Consider the following 23,127-nt stretch of genomic DNA (forward strand, 5'->3'; position numbering starts at 1 on the left):
GGGAAAGGAGTCTATTGATTTAATAGCTCATTGTTCTATACTTCAGAGGTGTGAAAAATCATCTCTCCTTTTTAATGGTCTTAATATCCCACTAATTAAGCTAAGATATTTTAGGGCAATTCTGCTGTCTGCTAGCTGCTCTTGGTCTCTCATCTCCTGTTTCAGAGCCCTGGAGACTAGTTTTTTTCCCCAAAATCCACCCACGGAAACTAGTTTTCAGAAGCACCTAGGGTTTCAGCTTTTAGTTAAACAGGAAAGGAAAAATAAGTCAGCTGAAGATTAGGCTCATTCCCTGCTCTATACAGCCATACCACAGAAAAAAATCTTTTCTTCTTTAGTTTGCCTTTCAAAAAAAGGGGGGGTGTATTCTATTGCGGGGGTGTTGTAGGTGATAAAATATGGTAGATACACATTCAGAGACAACTGGTTTGGCAGGAAATACAGTAGTGCTTACCTGGCCACAGCTATATTTTTTTTACTTAAAAGATGATAAATGTTCTATTGTATTCACCCCAAACATTTTAACAACACCTGTACTGTTTTGGGCCAACAATGCTGTTCTTGCTTTATGCCGTTTAACTCTGCTCTCTACAGAACAAAAAAGGTGTGGGTGGGGAGGCCGCCATTTGTCCAATAGTGCGGTGACAACATACACCAGTATGGGGGGGGGGGGGTGTACAGCTGGGACAGAGTTGGATTTGGTTTAGAGCTGAAGAGTGTCATGAACAATGAAGCATCAACGTTCAAATTAAGCCAGATCCTGGGCTGCACATCGCAGCCCCACTGACCTGAGCGGAGCAGTGTTGCCCTGCCACCCGCTGGGAATCTGGCTCTGTAAATACTGCTTGTAAAGATGTGCATTTAGGAGTCTGGCTTGAGGTTCACATTGGTGTCACACACAAACACTTCTTTAATGCAGTGCCTTTAGCAGCAGCTTAGAGATCCCATGAGCTGTCACCACCTCCTGCCGCAGGAAGCAATCAGGGGGCATAAGGAATACCCCAAATTCCCTCTTATGAAGGAGACCTCTCCCAGTCCCGTCAGCTTCCTCAAAGTCTCCCCGGGGAATTCAGAGGATTGCATACAGCTACCTAATCCTGGGCGGCCTGCACGTCAGCTGCTCATATTTCTCCACCTCTCATCTGCTCTGTGGGAGGATACAAAGGGAGGGGATTATGGGCATTAGGCCACAGGGATGATAAATGACTAAATATAAATTCCTTCTCTGAGATGGAAAGAAGGAATTGTTGATGGGATTTTCCCTTCCAAATCTCACAAGTACAGGATCAAAGAAACCCTTGATTCACACAGAACCCTGTGGAGAGCCTGGATCCACATGCAGAAACCTTCTCCCCTTCCATGAGGTGCTTTATGAGAGCCAAGAAGGAAATGGGTGTTTCCTAGCATAGTTGGTTCTCAGCCTAGCAGCAGAAACAGTGACCACTGAGGCAGTTTTCCTAGTAACATCCAGGGATGACTGCTCTCCTGGCACAGAGGTAGTACCCGCCAAGGTAACATATAGTTAACCTCCCACTTAGCTGCTGGAGTGTGGAGCTCTTGGCTCTATACCCACTTTATAGAAATGGGAGACTCCTCTCTAGCTTGCTCCTATGGCCATATGGCTGAAGGCAAGCAAAAAACTCAGGGGCGTCCAAACCCTAAGCCTCTGAGCTTCGGCCTGCACGTAGGATGCCTGCCAAAGGATTATCTGAGGCCCCAGATGGGAGTGGAGGATGTTGGCCAGCAGTAGGGCCACTTGTGGTTCTGGACTGACTCATGGATTTGGAATTGATTTGGCTGATCTGGCTTGGAAAGGGGTGGAAAGCTGGTTTTCAGCCCAGACACTTGGCTTTGAAGACCTGGGATAGCTACTCAACTAGCCTCTGACAGCAGGAGACCCCAAACAGCAGCAGCTTCAGCCCTTACAATCTATCTGATCTTGAGTGCAGATGACAGGTAGGGTTTCGTGCAATTAAAAGGTCACCTTCCAATGAACCTAACATCCAGCACCCTTAGTGAGAGGCAGGGGAAGTGGAGTTCATCCATTACTGCCCATAGGCCCCACTGGGATTAGCTCTACTGACCTATATGGAGCGAGGCCTATACACAGAGGAAAATCTTTTTTCTTTTTTTTTGTGGGGAGGGGGAAAGAAAGGGGAGAATTAGATCCTACACTACAATAGGTATCCAAGTACTAAGAGAAAGGGTGAATTATGGACTTATTCCTCAGCTGATTTAATAGGCACAGCTCAGACTTCAAAAGGAACAATACTTTTTTTTTACAACAGCAAGGATCAATTCCTGTAAGTTAAGAGAACACTTCTAGTCCAACACATGGTATTAAATATAAATACTTGACCATATACATGGCATTCAACCCTGTACATCAATGCTTCTGACAAACATGTCGGCGCTGTTGCCACAGAAACCATTCAGTTGAATTTCCTGAGTTTTTTTCTTCCTTAAACCAAATGGTAGCCTTAATGCAACATCTATCTTAACTAGGGAGTGCTGGGTGCACAATTATTCTGGTTGCTCAATAGCAGATTTAAAAATGAAACAGGGAGAAAGCTGTTAAAGAAGTACTGAAATAAAGACTTACGGAAGTGTTTTCAGAAGTGCTCAGTACGAGTCTGATTCTCATGCCCACCAAAGGTCATGATAAAATAGATTTTAAATGGGAGCAGGGTTAGAGTTATAGCAAGTGCTTAAAAAAAAATCCTACCCTGCACTTGGAAATTTTCTTGAAATAGCATCCAGTAAATTTCCAGGAGTAGGTGAGCCCTCCATTAAAAAGAACAGCAACAAAAAAAACAAAAAACAAAAGACAACAAACCCATTTGCAAGTGATTACGTTTGTGAGATTGTTCCTCAGAAACAATGGAATGAGGAGTCTTCATGAGTCTTGCAAACACGAACCCCTCCAACCTAAAGGAAAAGCATGAGGATTTTCAATCAAATAGTCCTTCTCTTGAGAGAGAAAGGGCCTTGTTACATGGTTATTTTGGGCGACTGGGAGCTCTTAACCCCGGATTGTCCAGACATTAAAGTGGTTTTAACATCTTGTTATACAGCTCAAAGTTACACCACTCCAGGTCAGGTTTATCATCACTGATCCGCACTACCCAACTCCTGTTCCATTAAGGTGCAGCCACTCCTCACAGATGTGTGGCCCAATTTGAAGTCCTCCTGTGTCCCAAGGTCTCACACCCCAACTCGTAGAGCAGGGATAGAGCTTGTCCTGGCTCACCAGCACTGCAGTAGCAACTCACAGCTCCAGCTCCTAGTCCTGCCCCTGCTCACCAGGCCTCTAGTGTCAAGTCACAGCTGTGCAGGTGGGGGACAGTCAGAGAAGGCTTCTAGACTAAGGCTGTGACTGCTTCAAACTCCAAGCTAACACTAACACAGATTGACACTCGTGCAGCTCACTGCATGTAGGGTGTAACAAAGAGCCACTTGGAACTGCAGCTTCAAAAACAAGTAACTCAACTATGGCAGTACAACCACCGCCATGATGGCAAGAGTTGTAAAGGCACCACTTGCAGCCACTTCTCTTCGGAAATATTTAAGTAGTGAAGAAACAAAGTAATTATCCTCTTTCCAAGTCCTCTCAAGCTGTAACAGCCCCTCTAAGGACGCTACAAAAAACAGTGGCTTCCTGAGCCAGGAAACAATGTAGAGCAGTGCACTTAGCATACAGTTTAGAAACAGAAAAAGGGACAGTACAGCAATGTGTGCATCACACATTGGCCCAACTGACCCGGTTTCCAAGTATGAGTGATGCAGGTTTTTGTTGCTTTATTCCACTCAATCCCTGCCAGCATGAGTGCACAGCAATGTCCCACTATTGGGTTTTTGCCATGATTAAACCAGCTATCTTTAGCTCACTCAAGATTAACAGATTTTAAGGTCAGAGGGGTGCCCTGACAAACTGCTCCAGCATTAAGAATAACCTGCACTGTTAAGAGTCTGTGGCTTTCCTGACTTCAGCATACAGCCATTGGCTCTTGCTATGTGCCTTTGTCTGCTTGACTAAAGAACCCTGCAGTATCAGGAGACTTCTTCCTGTGTCGACAATTATCCACAGGAACTGTATCATCTCTTAACCTTCTCATCCCTGAGAAGAAGGGCTGGACTCCCAGCCAAGATGCTAACAAGTCAGAATTGGAATCATGTGCGTTAGTGAGAGGCTGTAGACTGTAGATACAATCTGTGTCCAAATTACTTCCAGTTTAAATAGACAAAAGAAATAGGTGGGGGCAGGTAGGTAAATAGCCCAAGGTCACACAGAACAGCTTGGAACAGAAGCCTGGCCTTGTGTGTCCAACTGAGTGCCCTGTTCACTTGAACACGTGGCCTTTTCAAATGATAGGGCTATGTGCACTTTGCAGGTCAAGGTTCACTTTGGCTGCTGAGTCATTTAAAACAGATCCCAACAGGATGAGCAGATTCTGTTTCTGGAGAAATAATATACTTGGCATGACATCAGGTGGAGAAGACCTTATGGAGTCACTTAAGCATTTATAGTCAATGATGCTGGGGAAATCCAGAGGAACTTCAACAAAAGGAATCACAACCTTGTCCTTCAAATGAATACAAAGCTGTGGCCCTAGTCCATTGTGGCTGGTACTGCTATCACAGTTTTGGGGGGGCTCCTGCCCCCCCCCAAATCAAACTCAGGTATATGGCTGTTTCATTCATGCTGTCCTGGCCAAATTCTTGCCTGTAGGATTTCATTTTAACCTCGCTGCTCTATCCACTGAATGCAGTGCACAGCACCAGAGGTGCAGCTGGCCAGTACTGCACCCTGGCTGGTGGCAGCGCACAGTGCAGAAGCAGCAGCCAGAGGTTTGCTGTTTGAGGGATGGGGAGGCAGGGATTGGAAATATGTCACCTCCTTTTTCTCCCACTGACATGGGTGTCAACCAGCCATTTAAACACCATCTTTCAGAGGCAAAACAAGGAGACAACATCTTCCTCTGAGACCTCTAGCTGCTGCTCCTACACCAGGAAGTGTTGCTGCCGCTCTGCTCTCCTTGGTGCCAGGCTGCTGCAGGATACGGGAGATGGGGGAGAGGAGAGTGAGACACTCCCCCAACTCTATTTGGGTGCCCCTTACCTCCTAGGCAGCACTTGGGTTTCATGGCTCCACTTGCCCACTCACCCTTACGCTCCTGAAGGAGGAGGTGCTGAACAGAATACTTTGTTGGGTTGATGTGTATGCAGTTTAAATAGCAGAAGTGTTTTACCCCAGGGGTATACTTCAGCAGTAAAGGGAGAGAGATGGGTAAAGAAGTGTGATGAGGGCGATCTGGGGAACAGAGAACCTATCCTGCAGGAGGAAACAGAACAGCCCAGCAAAAAAAGAAGGCTATGGGGACATGACTGCTCTCTGGAGCTCTCTCAAGGGAAAGAAGAAGTACTCAAGCTAAAGGACACTGCTGAAACAAGGACAAGATGGGGATGAAGTCACTCTGAATAACTTTAGGCTGGAAATTAGGTTTCTAACTACTAAAGCAGGCATGCTTATTTGCCCACACTAGGAAGGTGGTCCAGAACTGAACTAGTGTTAAGATGGGGTTTGGTTTATGAATGGGATTTTATGACCTGGTTGCCTGCACGAGCAGGGGTGAAAGCTTGATCACCAAGGAGGCCCATTCTAATGCTATAAGGAAAAGGACTAGGAACAGGCACTAGCAAAAACGGCCATGGACGCCTCACACAGCACCACATACCAGCAAATAAAGCGCCTTGCATTTCTGTTCATCAAGCAAAGTGATCTGATTTGCACAAAGACAGAAAGGGCGGGTGGGGGAAGGAAAACTACCATATCCATTCCGCAAAAAATTTGCTCATGTTAGCAAAGAAGCCAGTAATGCAATAGCACTGGGCTGGCTATGAACCAAAATTGCTGAACCAGCACTTTTCAGCTGCGCTTTGGAACAGCAAACAAAGTGAAGGTCAAGATAAAAGGGGTGGGGGGGGGAGGGAAAGAGGGAGAAATCAAAGGGCAGGGAAGGAAAGTTAATAATAACGGGCCTTGGCTAGGCCCTTTGAAGACATTTTATAATGAAGAGATACCATTAATAATAAAACTCAGGAAAATTTTTATCCCACCAAGGCTAAAATACCCAGGCAAGAGAGACCCTGATACAGCAGGCACAAAACACCACAATGATCAGTGTTCTAAGCCAGGGGTTGTCAACTGGGGGTACGCATAACCCCACGGTACTTTGGAAGGCCCTAGGGGGTACGCACAGGCAGGTGAGGATGAAGCACTGCCACCCACCACCCCGCACCGCTGAGCACACTGCGTGGCCGAGGGGGACGGGGAGGAGGAGCGAGGGTAGCGGTGCCCTTCTACAGGCCGCACAGGCACTGCCTGGCCAGCCAGATGCAGAGGGGAGGCGGGGGAAACTCACACATGGTCACCGCCACTGCCACCATCTACCACTAGGCCATCATAGAGGACAGTCCAGTTGTTCTCTATTGATATGAAACAAGATGCCTTTATTTTTCTCTTGAGGAGTGAAAGAACAGAGGACATAAAAAGATATCGGGTTTTGTATCAATAGAGGACAGAGCAGCAGAAAACCAGAATGTCCTCTATGAGGGCCACCCTACCCACCACCCCTCACTGCCGCTGCTCCACATCCAGCAGTCCACCCCCCCGCTGGGGGTACACTTATTAAAATAGGTTGAAAAGCCCTCTTCTAAGCTTCGGAAATGGAAAGGAAACTTTGTGAGGCAGTTTACAGTTGCTTTCAGAAGGAAAGGCTTTGTTGAAGGTGTGGCAAGGTCACAATTTTTAGAAACGACTGGTTATTCTGAGCATCTAGTACTAAACACCTTAAAACAGACCAATATTCATAAAAGATACAGCACCCAGGATCTTTTACTTTGTGGGGGGTTGACTGGGGAGGTGAGGGGAAGGTGGAAAGCAGGCCCCTATGAGAGGGGATTTCTTGGACACTCAAAACTAAATAATGCATGTTAAAGTGCAGGACAGGAACCTGTTGCCTTTAAGAATTCTTAAGGACATGCTGACATGCATCCTTCAATCTTGGCCCTAGTGACTTGACTTTTCTTCCATTTACATTGTACTTAGCTCTGGAAGACAAAACAGCTACTATCTTATCAGCCATTTATTCACTCAGGGCCTTGCAGGGGGAGTGCGGGAGCAATGTTCACCACAGAGGTGTTTAACCTCAGGGCAGCTCAGGAAAGCCTCCTCTGCATTCTTCATAGACCAAAGCCAGAAAATCCCCATTCGCTTCTTTCCACCCTGCCTTCTTTGGAAGCAAAGTATCATTAGTACAAGCAGCTTCAAGCAGGCACAGATGTATGAAGAGCTGCACAATGAGGGCTCCTATGTGATCTTCTGCTTATAGTCCTTGATACTCTGGAGAACAACCTAGCAGAGACACTAGAAGATGCTGAGTCTAATGACAGGGGATTAGACACAATCCAGACAGACTCAGCATTCCCTCCGGGGCTCCCAAGACGCATAGAAGAGATAGGGGCAGCTGAAATGCAGAGGACGTCACAGCATCATCCCAGTTGGTTTTCTTTGCCAAAACAATTTATAAGCTTGTGACAGGAAGACTGAATTGCCCAGGGCTTGACATGGTGCTTAAGGCAAGTTGGGGGCAAAGGAAACTTTTTTTTTTTCCTTACTCAAAACAACATACAAAGTAAAACAAGATTCCAACAATACATGAGCCATTAGCAATAGCCAATCCCAAGTTATAAGAGCTCCATTTTAAAGCCCCACCGTCAAGCTCCAAGTATTCTCTCAGTCCCACCTTTTGGGACAGTCTGTGTCTTTGAAGCCACCAAAACTTCACTTGCCATTTCAGGCAGGTTCACTGTAATGCAGGACTGTCTGGGGGGGAAAATAGTTAAATAAAAATACCCATGTGTGGAGCGGATTGTTGTGCAACTCACGGCCGGTTTATTTTGGGTCACCTTATGTCCATCACGATGCACCTCATGTACACGCTCTCATACACCCCCTCATATTTGCATGTGTGCACATGTTAAATTAGACAAGCAACCCTGGTCCATTCAAAATTTGAGCAGATTTCCAGTGAGGCAACCCCTGGCAGGTCAGTTTTCCCATTCAAAGAGTCACAGGACAGCTTTCTGACTGCAGACTCTGTAAACGTGGAGGCTCCAAAGAGGGCTACAATCACATCGCAGAGGCGGCATATCCGCCAGAATGGATACGCATTCACAGATACATGGCACTCCTAAAATACACCCCAACTAACGTTAGTCATTCCAGGGCGACTTGCCCTGCTAATGCAGAGGCCTCTGTGACTGAATCATGCACAAGCAGCCCCCAGAGCTGTCCCCGGATTAGAGCAAACCTGAACAGTTCGAGTGAACTTTACCATCATCTATATCCATATCCTTGCCATCATAACTGCAGGCAGGAATGGAAGCACATTCCCAGGCCAAGCAGTTTGAACCCCTGCTTGCCCATGGTCGTTTGCTGGAATCTAGGTTTTCTGCTATCTGGGAGTTTGCACAAAGTGTTGGGGACTGAAGAGTCAGTGACACATACTCAGCTGCATATATGAGAGGGTGGAGGGAAGACTGCAGTACCTCGTTTTCTGATTCAGTAGAGGAGATTGGTCTCTAGCCTTGCCTGCCTTGCCATAGTTTACCAGAGAAATGTGGGGAAGGGGAGGTGAATTTCTCCCCTCCAGAAACCAAATGGATAGATCAGCCTTGATGGAGAAAATCAAGGACAGCAAGCGTTGGAGGAGACAATTCTAGTGCATGTTGGATGAGAATGGAATAGCAGAAAAAAGATGCTCTGCTTATCAATGGGAGTGCCTTACAATGAAATGGCCTGCTAGTCTCACATTTTTGCTTGCCACATGTGCATCAGCTTGGAAAAGACCCAAATTGTGCCAAAGGCAGCTGCACATGAAGAAAGCTACAGAGGCAACCCCTTTAATAGGACAGTCTCTCTATCTCATGACAGTCAAAAGAATTGAGGGAAAGGGATTTGAGACAATGGCTCTGCAGTAGTTTGAGACCACATCTGGCCTATAAAGTTTTGTGGGAAAAGCTAAGTCAGAAAGGAGCATGAAGAAACAACATGGCCAAGCCAATGTAGCGGTGGTGGCAAAACTCCTGGTGTAGATGTGGTTCTGCCAACAGAAGAGAAGTCGTGATGCTATTCCAGCAGTGAAGCCCCTTCTGTTGGCATATCCTATGTCTCCATTGGGGCTATACCATTTCAATGGCTGTTTGCTAGTGTTATAGCCATGATGGCCCAAGGGAACATAGATCTTGCTTTGTGCATTGCCCTTACCGGCACAGCTGCACAATTCTTGCCCCACTCCCAGAAACAGCAAGTTCTAAATGAAGGCTGTCCCCTAGCTATTCTCACCAGCAAAGCCTGCCAGATCACTCCAGGCTCTTTGTATATCCCAAAAGTTGCCCAATTACTCCTGAGGGCCCAGCAGTGTGCACATGCAAAGCAATTAGTGTCCAAGACCACAGAAGATTCAGTCTCATCACCCAGACCAGATTCCAACCAACATACCCAGAGCTGGCTGAGACAGTTTGTGCTGAGATACAGAACTCCAACTGCAGAGCTGCAGCTTCCCAAGATAGCAGTGGGCAGCCCCTGCCGGAGCAGCCATTCAGGAGCAACAGAAGACAGAGACACCTACTAGTTTTGACCACAGCCAAGCCCACCCATACACTCCATTGAAATCAAACACATCACTACTGCTCACTTCCTTCCTAGCAGAGGAGCCAAGGGAATAGAAAGGCCTCTCCCCAAACCAATGGGCCAAGACTTATTGCACTGCTGCACCCAATTCCATGTGGAAGCTATGCTGGCCTTCTGCCCCCAGCCCAGATACCCCCAGAATCTGCCTTGCCAAGACTGGCTGGACAAGTACCTCCCCTGTGCAACTGGTTGAAAAAGTCCTACAAAATACAAGACGACAGGACAGCCCAGATGTTCTCTCCTCCCTTTAACATCTTCCCTCCCTCCACAAACTGTTAAGCCTTTACTAATTTTGAGCTTCCGTTCTTCAGCAATAACCAGATGTCAACATCAAGTTGGTGGACTACAACAGAACCAACACTCCAGGATGAAGCGTAAGTAACTTGGAACAAACAAGGACTGAAGAACATGTCCTCCACTGGTCTAAGCTAGCCTAGTTCCTATAAAATCCCATGAGGTCCCCCCACTTATGTTAGCTGAGGCTCTGGCCCCAAGTACCATGAAGCACCAATAGGTCAAGCAACTGGTTAAAGGATATGCAACTTTTCAGCTTTAGCTCCCTTGTGCAAATCCAACTGAGGTCGTTAATGGCCAAGAGCTACATGTTATGCACCAGACATCTACTGGCTTTTGCCAAACACATATCCAAACATCTAGCCCCCTTACTGACAGTCACCACAGAGGGGCCGAGGCTTAAACAGTCTGTGGAAACTGAACAATGCTGTGAGTTGGAGAGGAAACACCTTGGCAAAATAAGCAATAGGTTTATAGGACAAGCAGGTGTCCTATAAACAGGGCTTCACATTCAGGGCTACCAATGCAGCCATTTCGCTGGCATTGAAGTCACATGGCCAAAAAAGAACACTTCAATAACGTCCCTTTTGTTGACTTACGGACTTTCAATACTGGTCACCTCTGAGAGGAAGCAGAAAGTGCCAGTTACTGATATATCCACACTCATTCCTGCCCCCAAATACCACCATGCCACAGCTGCCAAACATTTCCAAAGAGTTGCAAAACTAGGTGTTGCTGCTAGACTTGGGACCTGGAAACATCCTGGCTTCAGCTCCTCAAAGCATAGTCAGCACAAAACTGGGAGGGAGTAGAAGAGTGTCCAATTGGGGGTTGAGAACAAGGAACTTCCCAGCAGTTGTTTGACCAGTAGCCAATGAAGTGCATCTCTGAAGATCCTTTCTGCAGAATTCTAGCTACATTCACTTTGGCTGGGCTTTAGACCTATTTCTGGAAGCTTGGGGAAAAAAAAAACCCTCCGGGGAGGTGCTTTTCATTTTCAGTTCCATGAATGGGGCCTTTGGCTTGAATGCAAATTACTGGTTGGGCCAACTTAAAGGTGAACTGCAGTCAGGACATCAGATCATATGACAGCATCTCACCCAGTTATGCATAGCAGGCTGCTTTCCTCCCCATCCCATCCCAAAACATTCACGTCTCTCAGCACAAGCATTGCTCCAGCAGTAAAAGCTGCACACTCACCCATCTTTGGAGAGATGGTGTCGGAAGAAGTCATTGGCCGCTAGCTTGATGGCCTTTTCTGGCGTCACTAGAGTCAGGTTCACCGCAGCCCCTGGGGAAGGAACAAGAGGAAAGGTGCACTGGAGCAGCCGAAAAAAAGGACTTGATCACTGGATGGATTATGGAGTGCAGTGACTTCTGCACTAGTGGGGTTTGCAACTTTAAATCTAAGCAGGAACAAAAAGGGGAGGTGGCGGGGGAAGGGTGGGGGTGGGAATGTTTTCCCAAAGTACTCAAACACAAAAAACACTGAAAGTCAATGGGTCTTGTCCAAATCCCTTGGGCATGTGAAGATCTCACCAGAAGTCTCTTGGCTCCTTTTTCAACAAGCTCTTGAAATTCCTGCTACATTAGCAGAACCCACCTTGTATGTGTCTGTGCACACTCCCACAGCCGGATCCAAGAAAACTGAAACAAACATTCTCAATGATTTCAGAAGACTTTGGATCAAGGTTCAAGGCAGGACACGTTCCATTAGTTATAGCCCCATCCTGCAGACAGCTTCTTCCAAGCTTGGAGAAATCAAGATCTCCCCAGAAGAACACTGGCATACAGGCAGTCCTCAGACTTACGGCACAATTGGTTCCTGAAAACCACGTCTTAAGTCAAAATGTTGCAACTTGGAACCAATTTTCTCATAAGAAACAATATCATAAATGGGGATTGGTTCCTGAACCAAGGCCTGATACCTTATTTTCACCAAAAAATACCCCAGAATTTTGTACTCAATCAATTATAGACAAGTAACATAGCTACATTAATGTATTTCTATTGTAAATAGCAATCATATTGATTTGGAAGAACTTATTTGAGGTGACTTTGCTGGACTTTTTGAAGGGTTCTTGGCTGGAGTCTTCTCAGGAGTCTTGGCTCCAGGTTTTTCTGGAGTCTTGTCTGCTTTCTTAAAGAAAGTGTCCAAGGAAGTCTGGACAGATGTTCTCCAGGGAGATGGGCGACGCAGCAAACTTGTTCACTGGCGTGGCTTGGCATCAGATCAAGTGTTGTAAAGTCAAAACTGATGTCATAAAGTTGAACCAGGGTGTCAATTTATAAACGTTGTAAGTGTGGAATGTTGTAACTCGAAACGTTGTAAGTCGAGGACTGCCTGTGCTTAACTTGTTTTTAGTCAAGTTGTCTAGGGAGGTCATGGGCTATGGAAGGCTTGGGGACCGATTGAAAACCTACTGAAGTCAACAGGAGTGCCTCTACCAGGCTCTGAATCGAACCCTTAGGACAGAAAACTTCATTTCTCATTTCACCATTGGGTGTCACCCTTACAACAGCCTCACAATGGCCTGGATCTAAAAGGTACACACATGGCAAGCACCCGGTCTGTAATAAATCACATAAGAGCACCAGAGGCCAGGCCTAGTCCCAGCCCACAGCAGAGGGCTGAATCCCTCTGCTCTGGTATGTCAACAGCACTTCACACTCCCGCTACATTTAAGTATTCTATTGTCGCCTGCAACAAATGGCAAATTCCTACATTGTTGTTACCACAATGAACAGCCTGTACAGCTCTGTTTTCAGACTGACAGCTATGAAGACGAGTATTAGTCAAACACAAGGGCATCCTAGCAGGTTTTAAGTCAACCTGGGTGTGGGTGGGGCAAAACAAACGGAGTGGTGCAGTTTCCTGCTCTGAGCAAATGTTTGCAATATTTGGTTTGTGATTTCAGCCCCTTAGCACATTTTAGCTTGGAGGTGGGTGGCCTTGCCCATTCCCATCCTGTACTGGGGCAGCTTTGATTCTCAAGCCAAAATTATAAACTTATACCATTAATACTCATAATTATTAAAATTAAACCCCCCCACCCCCAACACAAATCTAAATCAGCCATGTGCACCAAAATTAAGTGCCTATTAGAGAGTCCCGGTATAAGCTCAAATTATTGATGAAGCTGCCAAGGGCCAGAAAATACAATGGACCTTCCAGAGAAGAAATGATTTTTTTATGATTTCTTTTATTGGACCAACTGTGTAGTTGGGAGCACTACTGAACAAGCTTTTGGACAACAAATGACCCGAGGAAGGGCATTTGTTGCCCAAAAGCTTTGTCCAGTAACAGTCCCAATTATACAGCTAGTCCAATCAAACAATATCACAAAAAAATTCCTGCCCCTTGGACATTTCCTGGACCATCAGAGCTACAGCACTCCAACCCAAATACACCTTTCCACACACAAGGGGGAAAAAAAATAATCTCGCAGCTTTATATTTGTGCACATGCTTCCAGGAGAAAGGGAGGCAGAAATCTAATGACAAGAGACTTAGTGGGATGAGTTTTCATATGAAATACAGAAGCTCTCAAACTAATGAAGAAGTTTGGGATTAATGTTGCCTCAACTGCAACTGGACAGAAAGGATGGAGAAAAAAATTCAACTATATACAATTTTAAAAAAGAACCTGGGTGGGTTCTGTCTTAAATCTTTGCTATTTTCAGCAAAGCTGCTTAACAAAGTATGGATAATCCTTGTCCTCAATGACCCATAACAGATCTAAGTCCCCAAAGGAGGAGGAACGGAGTATATTATGAAAACAGTTTGGCAGTTGATAATGCATTCTCAAATTTGGCAAAACTCTCCCATGCTCTATACACCCAAAAAATAGTTTCATGCATCCCCTATCACAGGTGGCTTAAGGCTTGTTCTTCTCTACACCAAGTTCACATTTAGAAGGCCTCCACAGAGAGCAGACAACGCTACATGGATGTTAAGCGACAGCAGAGAACTGGAAGGCAGGATAAATTAAATACCATGACAAAAGTTTCAAGAGGTGGAACTGTTATTAAGAGTCTCAAATTTCCAGGCTTTGAAACAAAAGCAATGGCCTTATCCTTTTTGTAGTCCTGATGAATCTTCTATATGGGAATTTTACTTACAAACCTCAGAGGCTTTGTTGTAAAAGGTATATTTTATCTTGGAAACCCCATATCCTAGTAGCACCTTGCAAACTGGTACATGGACCAAGGTGTTTTCTTTTTGATCACTGGTGTGGCCCATGTGGTCTAAAAGAGCACAAAAAGATCCCCAACCCTGTTGAAGTAGTCCTATCAGGTTATAAGTAGACTGGTAGTTTTTAGCACTGGGAAAGAAAAATGAGACAGTGCCACTAAAAAGTAAAAAATCAGAAAAGACATGGAAAACAGGAGGACTATGAAAACAATGGGATTTTTCACTACCTAAGTTCTTGTAGCTAGAATTCACATTATGTATCACTGGCTAGGTAGGCATCTCAGTGGGCCAAACCTTCATATGACCATAATGTTTACACCCAGGGTGACTTTGGGGATTCTGTGCACCTGGATTTTAGAACCAAAAAGCAGGTAGGGGGAAGGATTTTGCAAGAGATCAGTGAACCTAGTCCAGTCCTAGCATGTATTTGAGCACGAATATTAGGCAGAAGTGCCATTGCCTTGGATTCAGATGTTTTGTTTAATTACAGTGAGTTTTGAGGTTTTGGCTAACTGAAAGAGTGGGGCACCTGCTGACTTTCTGGCAAGGGGGTGGGAAAAAAAATCCAATTCAAACCAATGTGGCAAGAAAGAACCAATATGTGCTGGGCAACTAGAAGTGTGGAGGTGGGGGTAGCAAAGAAACAGAGAGGGATGCTGCTTACCACCCACACACACCTCTCTCAAGGTGACCTGGGAAAGAAGAAAACAGAATAAATAGAAAAATAACTGCCAAAATTATTAATGGGAGAGATTAAGACCTGAAACACTCTGGCTGGCCCAAGCTGCCAAGAATAGCTTTAGCAGGTATTGTGTGAGCCAAGGGAGAGCGTGGAGGGTATTATTAGCAGAGGCCACAGGAGGCTGCCCAGTTTGCTGGAGCACTATTGTAATGCTTTGCTATAAAGACAGTTTGGCAAAAGGACAGCATCCTGCTCTACATCCAGAGAGCAGGGTGGGATGTGCTCATTCACCATGTTTGTTCCTCAGCACTGAAGAGCTCATCTGGATGCCTGTTCTAGTGAATACTAGCACCGACGCCCCCACCCTACAGACAGACAAAAGTAGAACTTGTGTACTACTTTATTACAATTGGGACAGTTAGAGAAACCAAGATCAACAGGCTCTGGAAAAGGCCAGAGGTAGCAGGATTGCCTTGTAACAGGTCAGACAGTTACTTGGGTGAGTCACCACATCCCATTGTCTTGCAAAGTACCACAAGGTGACATGGAAACTCCTCCTTACTGAAGTACAGTCTGATGCCCTCTTATCCCCTACCCGCAGCAGGTAAACAGAGGCAGTTGGACAAGTGACTTGTCCAAGGTCATTCAGGAAGATACAGCAACCACAGTGCAACCCACACACTGGTATTGTGGCATTTCTCCTCTGTGCATGGACTTGGCTGGGTTGAAGGATTCTTTAGGTCTGGAAACAAAGCTGCCTGTTAGAAGGACTGCTTTGCCCCAAACTCCTGTTCTTCTCTCATGTTTTCCAGAACAGCAGCAAACTTCTTTTAAAGCAGAATCGGATGCAATGAGCTGGATAATTGTGGACTGGCTCCTCCTGGGCTGGATCCACGGGGTGGGTTGTCTCAGTCAGATGGCAGTGTGCATCTGGAGGCACGTGGCAGCGTGTGGGTGGGTGGATTTGCCTGGCACAGCTTACCCCTGTTGGAAGCTTCTGCAGGGAGTGGAGAGCAGCCTGAAGTTGAATTCACCCCCAACTGGAGGCCAAGCTGACTCCCCCCACTGAACCAGCCACATCCTCAGCCCCAGAGCCCCCAGCAGAGTACAAGACCGCAGCCACTTTGTAACACTGCTACCTCCTCACTTCCACCCAGTGAGCTTTCTACCAACCAGTGCCAAAAGCAGCTAAATCTGCACTTGACCTGGGGTTTAAATCTAGGCCAGTTCATTTTTTTGTGGTACTATTGTTTATGATGGCTTTCTGCAAGGGCCCCCCTTTTTTTTTTTCCTTAATTTTTCTAGGAAATGCAGCTTCAGTGCTTCTGCCTCTGGTAAGATCTGAAATTGCTCATTTGTTGCAATTTCTCCAAGGACAAAACCACCACAAAAACCCAGCCTATGGAGAAGTGAGCATCACCGACGTCAGAATGTTTCTTTAGGATCAGATCTGCCAGGGTTCTTCCAGGTTATTTGCTTCCCTGTCTAGGGACTGCTCTGAAAAACAACCAATGCAACCAGCCAGTCCATGGCAAGAATCAGCCCCGCCTCCTGTTCCTCCCATCAGGACTTGGACCTAAGACTGGCTGTTTTCAGCAGCCAATCTATTATCCTCATTACATCAAGCCATAGTATCCATATTTCCTTGGTAACCTAACAAAGCCCTGGCAAGATACAGCACCCCTACAAGCAGCCAGGCTCAATGATATCTATATTCCCCCTTAAACCTGGAGCAAGGATTCATTTAATCAAGCAATTAAAGTGCTCCTTTTTTATCTGTATCAGTGAACAAATACCACAGTCAATGCTATATAAACACCTCAGAGACAAAGATTTGCACACACTTGCAATTATATACACAGCCACCAGTGAATTGGATTCCAAGTCTAAGTTAAACCAGTCAATCCCTATTAAAGGCAGAGACATTATTGCAGATTTTCCACCACTGGAAGATGAACATTTGGTCCTCTCACATGCATACACATATCCCTAATTACCTGTAGATTTCAGGAAGGTAATGGGGTGCCTTTATTGCTATCAAAAAGTAAGATGGTAGCCCGTGTCCACTAAGTTACTGTAAGGACGAGTAGCCTGTGGAATTGGTTGCCACCAGAAATCCTAGGTCCAAGACATAAACGGGACAGAGGAAAAGATGGTGGGAGGGAGGAGTGGACAGAAGACTGGGGGTCTGGAAGCCAAGCTAGGAGACCGTCAGAAGCCATGCTCCAACTCTTACCTCTATACATGCCGAAGTAACCTTCTGACCGGATTGTCTTAATGAGACAGTCAGACCTGCAACAAAGAGATATAGGTAATCTCCAAGAGCTCAAAAGGTGGTGGTGCTGAGAGAAGAGCAAACACAAAAACATGATTTTCATTTTTAGGTTGTTAGCAAAACTCAGAGCAGGGAAGGGAACAGCATGAGCCACTGAATCTGGGTCATTGTTAGGGCTTCCATAGCTCTACAGTACCTGGTTCACAGTGACTTTGAAGCAGTGACTCACCTTGTGCACAGGAACTCAGCTTTCTAAAACAGAGGGAGACAGAAGCCTAAAATACAACACACAAGATGCTCTAATGATCACTGCTGCTTGAGGAAAGGAAATAGAGCTCACTTTTAAACCTCAATGGTTTGCACAGTGCTAACTGTGTTCTATCACTTTAAAAAGACTTCATTGTCCTGTACTTTTGGAATAGTTTAACAAATGCAAAGTTATATATGGCCCAGTCTAAGCCTCACTTAAAACAGCGAGAGACTGCTGTGGTCTTCAATGGGCTTGGCCTCAGGTCCTCACACATACATCAACAGCCTCAACTGAAATACTGAAGTCAATGGGTGTCTGGCAGCTTGCTTGAATAGGCACCAAGTAGATATCAGGGAACTGAAAAGTGCCACCCCTTAGTGTAATCTTATGCCATCAAACCAGCCTCAAGGAGCGCATGGAGCATGTACAAAACATTCATACATGCACATGCCCATGCACATGTATTCACATATGTCTAGAAAGTAGCTATATTCCCAGTCCAGAGAAGGGAGCACAGGAAGCCAATGCACATTTTACTGCCAGGGTTGAATTAAATTAGATTGTGCAAGTAGGATGCATGTTGACTAAGGGCTGTTCCTTGGCTTAACAAAAGGGACTGGTGCTTGCATCAGCAATGGGAGGGGGAAGGATAGAGAAGGGAAGGGGAGACAAAGTGTGCTGTATGTGTGTATGCACGTCTACATGTGTATACACATGTGCAGTTCATTGGGAAAGAGCACTGTTAAGTACCAGTAGTACTAAAGGACATGTAGCTTATTAAACCAACCATAAGACTCAGAGAAGCCCAGTAACTGTAGGCAGTGGGTCCCAAATGGTATTCTGCAAGACTATACTATGGGGTCTACTGCTAGTCCATGGATTGCATTGAGCACCCCTTCTCATTTAAAAGTTTGATAAGGTGCAAGAGGTTTCAGAGATATTTAGATAAATGACAATGATCATTTCAGGATGGGAGCTACTGATTTAAGGAGATCTTAAGCTCTTCCTCTTGGCGGGGGTGTTGACGAACCAAACAAGAACAAGGACAGATTCTCCTGACACGAAGGCACTTGCATGACAGACCACAGCCTACTGTCTCTCCCAATGAAGTGAGGAAAAAGGAGCCATAGCTAATTAAAATAATGAGGAACAATAGGCCCTAGTGTACAGTAGCATCAAAAACACAGATCTCTTCAGCTTTCAGGAGCCACTGAAGGCAAGGGGCTTCTGCTTTTAAAAATACATCAACTAACCAGTCCACTTCAAAGTCCTCACTCAAGCACTGGCTCTTGTGGTTCAAAGAGAAGATAAGGCAACAGGCAACAAGGTAGCCAGAGCTTTAAGGCTAGTCAAATGAATTTGGTAGGAGTCCGTGTACTAGTTTCCAACTGAAAGTTCAGGGCTCAGTTCAGAGCATGGGTGCTCAACACTTTGAGCAAATCACTTTTTGTAACATGTTAAAGTACCCAAAAGTATTGGTCACTTAAAAGGTTAGGGTTCTGTCCTGCAGTCTACACCCAGAAGACTTGCCAGTGGTAGCAACCTTTTAATGTCTTTAAAGTGTTCTTGTCCTGGCCTGTTTGCACTGGACAGAGGGCTGACAGGTGTCATCTCTTAGTGGGATAACTTAGCACAAGACAGACCTCTCCCTTTCTGATCCTCATGTTCAGGGGCTTTCCAGTTCAATCTTGAAAAAGCCTTCCTTTGACCTTGATGCTCCCCTGGCTGTTCAAATCTCAGTCAGATGCCAACAGTGTTGCAAAGCCTTATTTTAAAATGTAAATGTTACCTACTCATTTGCTAAGAGCCAGAGGTGCTGTCTGAAAAGAGACTGCAGAAATAAACTAACCAGCAGCTCCTCCTCATTCCTTATGTGACCGGTCACGCAACTGGCCACGCTTCCATACTATCCTGGTGTGGGGCTGTAGTGGGGCCAGAATCTGTCTCTTCTTAGAACCAGCCTGTTGTGTGTGCTGAAGGGTCAGGATGCACAAGGTCATACATAGCATCTTACATGCCACAGGACCATCCAGAGGTGCTATATGCAGTTCTGCTGCTTGGCATACACCAGCAGGCAGGTCAGGGAGAAAAACTGTGGCAGGGACCAGCCTTCCCAGACTGTTGTGCACAAATGGATTCCATTTACAAGGCACAAAACAAGACACAGGGTAAAACACAAAGCCACTGCCTGCAATGTGCCTAGATAGGCAAACCAGACAAGCCACAGAGCTCTGTGAGCACCCAGGAAAACAGCAATCCATTGGATCAGGCCAGGGACTGGAAAACTATGTTATGTGGTTGCCGGATCAGGTGGACATGACAGCACCACAGCTGATCCCCACTCCGCATAGGCAACACCTTTCTCCTTTTGAAGCCATTTAAAAATACACCTGTCCATAGCCCTAGGGTGATGGTTGGGTCCTTGGATCAAGCCAATGACATCACTTGATATCCAAAAGCAAAAGATATCCAGGAGTGGCTGGGCAAGACAGTCTGCCTCCAGCCCAAGCTGATACTACCTGTAACACAAGGAGCTCAGAACCTCCTTTAAGTATGGCTGCAAGGGCAGAAAACTGCTCACAGAAAGAGAGGAAAAGAAACAGGTGGAAGAAACCTGAGCTTCACAGTTTAGTCCCCAGGTTCAGATCCTTTGTGCTCACTGCTTACAATTTCTCCTGGGCTGGTTGATGCAATGTTTCAAGTGCAATTGTAAATGTCAACCATCAGCCTCCCCTGGGCAACTATTGTGTCTTCAGAGAGGCCTCTTTCAACTGCTTCCCAGCAGCCTGCAGCAAGGAGTAGGCAGAGCATGGTTTCCCAAGCCCTCTGTTTCCTCAAGTCATATCCTCTTAATGATACTCACCTTCTCATATGGACAAGCGTAGAAGATGTCAATAAAGCATTACCTTTTTCTCTTTTCTATCTGCCTTTCTGTAATTTAAGGGTAATTATATCTTCTAAATATCTTAGGTACTGGCACAAGTGACTTTTGTTGCACGACTGGCCCCCTGAACATGCTCTGCAGCCATGCCCCAACATAAATGCACAGCTGCAGACAGCTTTAAAAGTGGCTAATCGCAAGACAAATTAACCCTCAGGTAATGAGGGATCAAATGAAGGTGCTCCAAAGCAGAGTGCCTTAAGAAACTTCTGTTAGTCCTTGTGTGGGATCAGGGCTGGGCTGATGCATTTCAGCCCCATCCCAAGGGCTGTCTGCAGGAAAGGAGGGGGAATGCACTGAGGGCTGGGGTTTGCCCAGCCTGAGCTGGACCTGGGACAGGTGGATTGGAGCCCCCCAGCCCCCTCTCCCTCTACTTCAGGCTAGGCAAACCCCAGACAGCATTGTGCTCCCCCTCCCTCCCTGCAGACAGCACCACAGTTGGCGGGGGGAGGGGGGGGGGGAGCAGAGGGGAGCAGAGGTGGAGGGGTGCTAGAGTAGAGGGGCTGCAGGCAAGCAGCTCCTTCGCTGGATCAGCTCTGAAGTGGAGCATGATCTGTCCCCCTGCCCTCCCCCCTTTCTGTAAAGTGACCTGAGTTAGAGTGAGGAGCTGTACTGCATGTCTGTCAGTGCCCCTTGTTAACTCGGGTGTGATCCACACTCCCCTGAAGACAATGGAAAAATTTCCACCGTCTTTGAATCAGGCCCTACAAATGGCATTTTCACCAAGGTACAGGTCATTTTGCTATCCTTCTCTATATGATCAACTGAACACGAGAGGACGCATCTTACCCTTACAGCATGCAAGCCTGCTTTCCGTTAAAATAGCAGCATTGGTGTGGCCAGTGACATCTTGGGGGAAAACACAAAAATTAAATAACCTCCCCCCCTGGAATTTAAATACCTGCTACCCTTCTGGGAGCCACACAGATATTATCCAGGGACAGTACTGCACAGTTGCAACACTTTTTGGGCAAAGGTTTTGAAGTCATTAGTTGCAAAGCAATACCCACAGCATTAGATGGTAGGAAGCATAGTTGTGCTAATGGCAGAACGTTAAGATCTGCACTTTTCCTGGTCTGGAATTGAAGTCTACAAGATAGGTTGCACTTTTATTAACAGTTACTATTACCTAAGCACTGGACAGGTCCCAACCAAGATCATAGTTTAACTGTGCTGTATGGACTCACATTACAGCAAGGGTTATCTAGGAGAAGGCTCAGAAGCTAGCCAGAAAAGCTGCATTGCCTACCCAATATTTTACAGATGGAAACCCAAGAGAGAGACTATCAAGTGACATTAGTACACTGGAGCCTATAGCACAGCACAGAACTGAATCAGGAGGAGTCTCAGTCCTGTGCCTTCATTATGGAGCCATCCTTCTCTTCTGCACTGGTGCAAGACAATACACCACTCATGAGCATGCAAACATTAATCCAGTGCAAGACCCAAGCAGTAACACCCTGGCCTGCTGGGTTGCAGTCAGGACTCCTGCTGCAGCTCCTTTGGAGCCTCTCTCTCTGAAAGCATTTAACTCCTATAAATGGTGGTATTGCCTTAAGGGAGTGGAGGTGAGAAGGGGTCCTGTTTTGACCCACCATTGTGGGCTTTGACCAGGCAGTACTTACATGCTGGTGTACATCCGCTGGCCATTCTGCTGGTTCTGTAGGCGCGTTTTTGCCAAATCAATGGGAAACACACAGGTGACCCCGATGAGCCCAGCTATCCCTCCATTGATCAGCTTGGCAGGTAAACTGCAAGGAATAAGCAAGAGACAGGTCTCTGCAATGGGAATTTAAGTCAAAGAGGGGATGAGAACCTGGAACAGAAAGCTGGACCCTGAGAACACAAACGCCCTGCCCTGAGGCAGGAATTTCCATGCCAGGCACTCAAGAGCTTCTGCCAGGTATACCATTTATCCCACTTCTACAGATGGGAAAACTAAGACAGAATCACAGGTCGAGCAATGGACTAAAAACAAAAAACAGTGAACCCCAGACCCTTCAGCCACAGTTCCATAGTCTTATCAACCCTTCAAACCCCAAAGAAAAAAACCCTCTACACTTTTGATTGAGGTACCTGTCATTACTACTTATTTCATCACTGGCCTTGTCAGCAAGGCATTAGGCTGGGACTTTGGAGACATGCGTTCAGTTTCCTGGTCTGTGCCAGACTCCCAGTGGGACCCTGGGCAAGTCACTTAATCTGCGTACCTTACTTTGTCATGGGTAAAATGCAGACGGATCACTCGCACTTGCTTTTTTTTGTCCCTCTTGTCTATTTAGACTGCCTCTCACTATACATGTACCATAGTGAACACACTGAGGCCTCAGTCTCTGTTATGGGCAAGTAAAAGATATAATAAGTCCAACAGTTGTCAGGCAGGTGTACCCCCTTCTTTGAGAAAATGGGGAAACCTAGTTTTATCATGAAATTTAGTTGCCACCAGCAGGTGAAGAGAAGCCTGAATGACCTTGCAACTCCAAAGCCATTCCCTCCATGTCTCAGCCCCTTCCTCCTCCCCTCGGCTCTGCAGGGACCACCACGGCTTCCTCAACTAAGACGGCCCAGGCTGGGGAGCTCCCACCATGGCTCTGTCCTTGGAGCTCCTGACTAATCAGCAGGTGGCACTGCTGAGTGGCAAACTCAGGCCTTCAGCAGTTTGGGGTTTGTTCACACACTGATGGGAACTTTCAGCTTTCAACATGAAGCAAGAACATGCCCCAACTCCACAGACAGA

At 46.2% G+C, this 23,127-nt stretch overlaps 1 protein-coding gene across 5 annotated transcripts in view; it reads right to left on the bottom strand.

Moving 5' to 3' along the window:
• SLC25A22 (solute carrier family 25 member 22) overlaps window positions 1-23,127 on the bottom strand; it is a 91,441-nt gene that overhangs the window by 18,151 nt on the left and 50,163 nt on the right. For all 5 annotated transcript variants that reach the window (XM_090032413.1, XM_090032410.1, XM_090032411.1 and 2 more), the window contains 3 exons: window positions 22,016-22,141; window positions 17,161-17,216; window positions 11,249-11,339 (listed from right to left, as the gene is read on the bottom strand). In XM_090032413.1, coding sequence (XP_089888539.1) covers window positions 11,249-11,339; window positions 17,161-17,216; window positions 22,016-22,141 — 273 coding nt within the window. The remainder of the gene's footprint in view (window positions 1-11,248; window positions 11,340-17,160; window positions 17,217-22,015; window positions 22,142-23,127) is intronic.

Source organism: Crocodylus siamensis, chromosome 2, assembly GCF_052110815.1.
Source record: "Crocodylus siamensis isolate JL-2025a chromosome 2, ASM5211081v1, whole genome shotgun sequence".
NCBI classification, from domain to species: domain Eukaryota; kingdom Metazoa; phylum Chordata; order Crocodylia; family Crocodylidae; genus Crocodylus; species Crocodylus siamensis.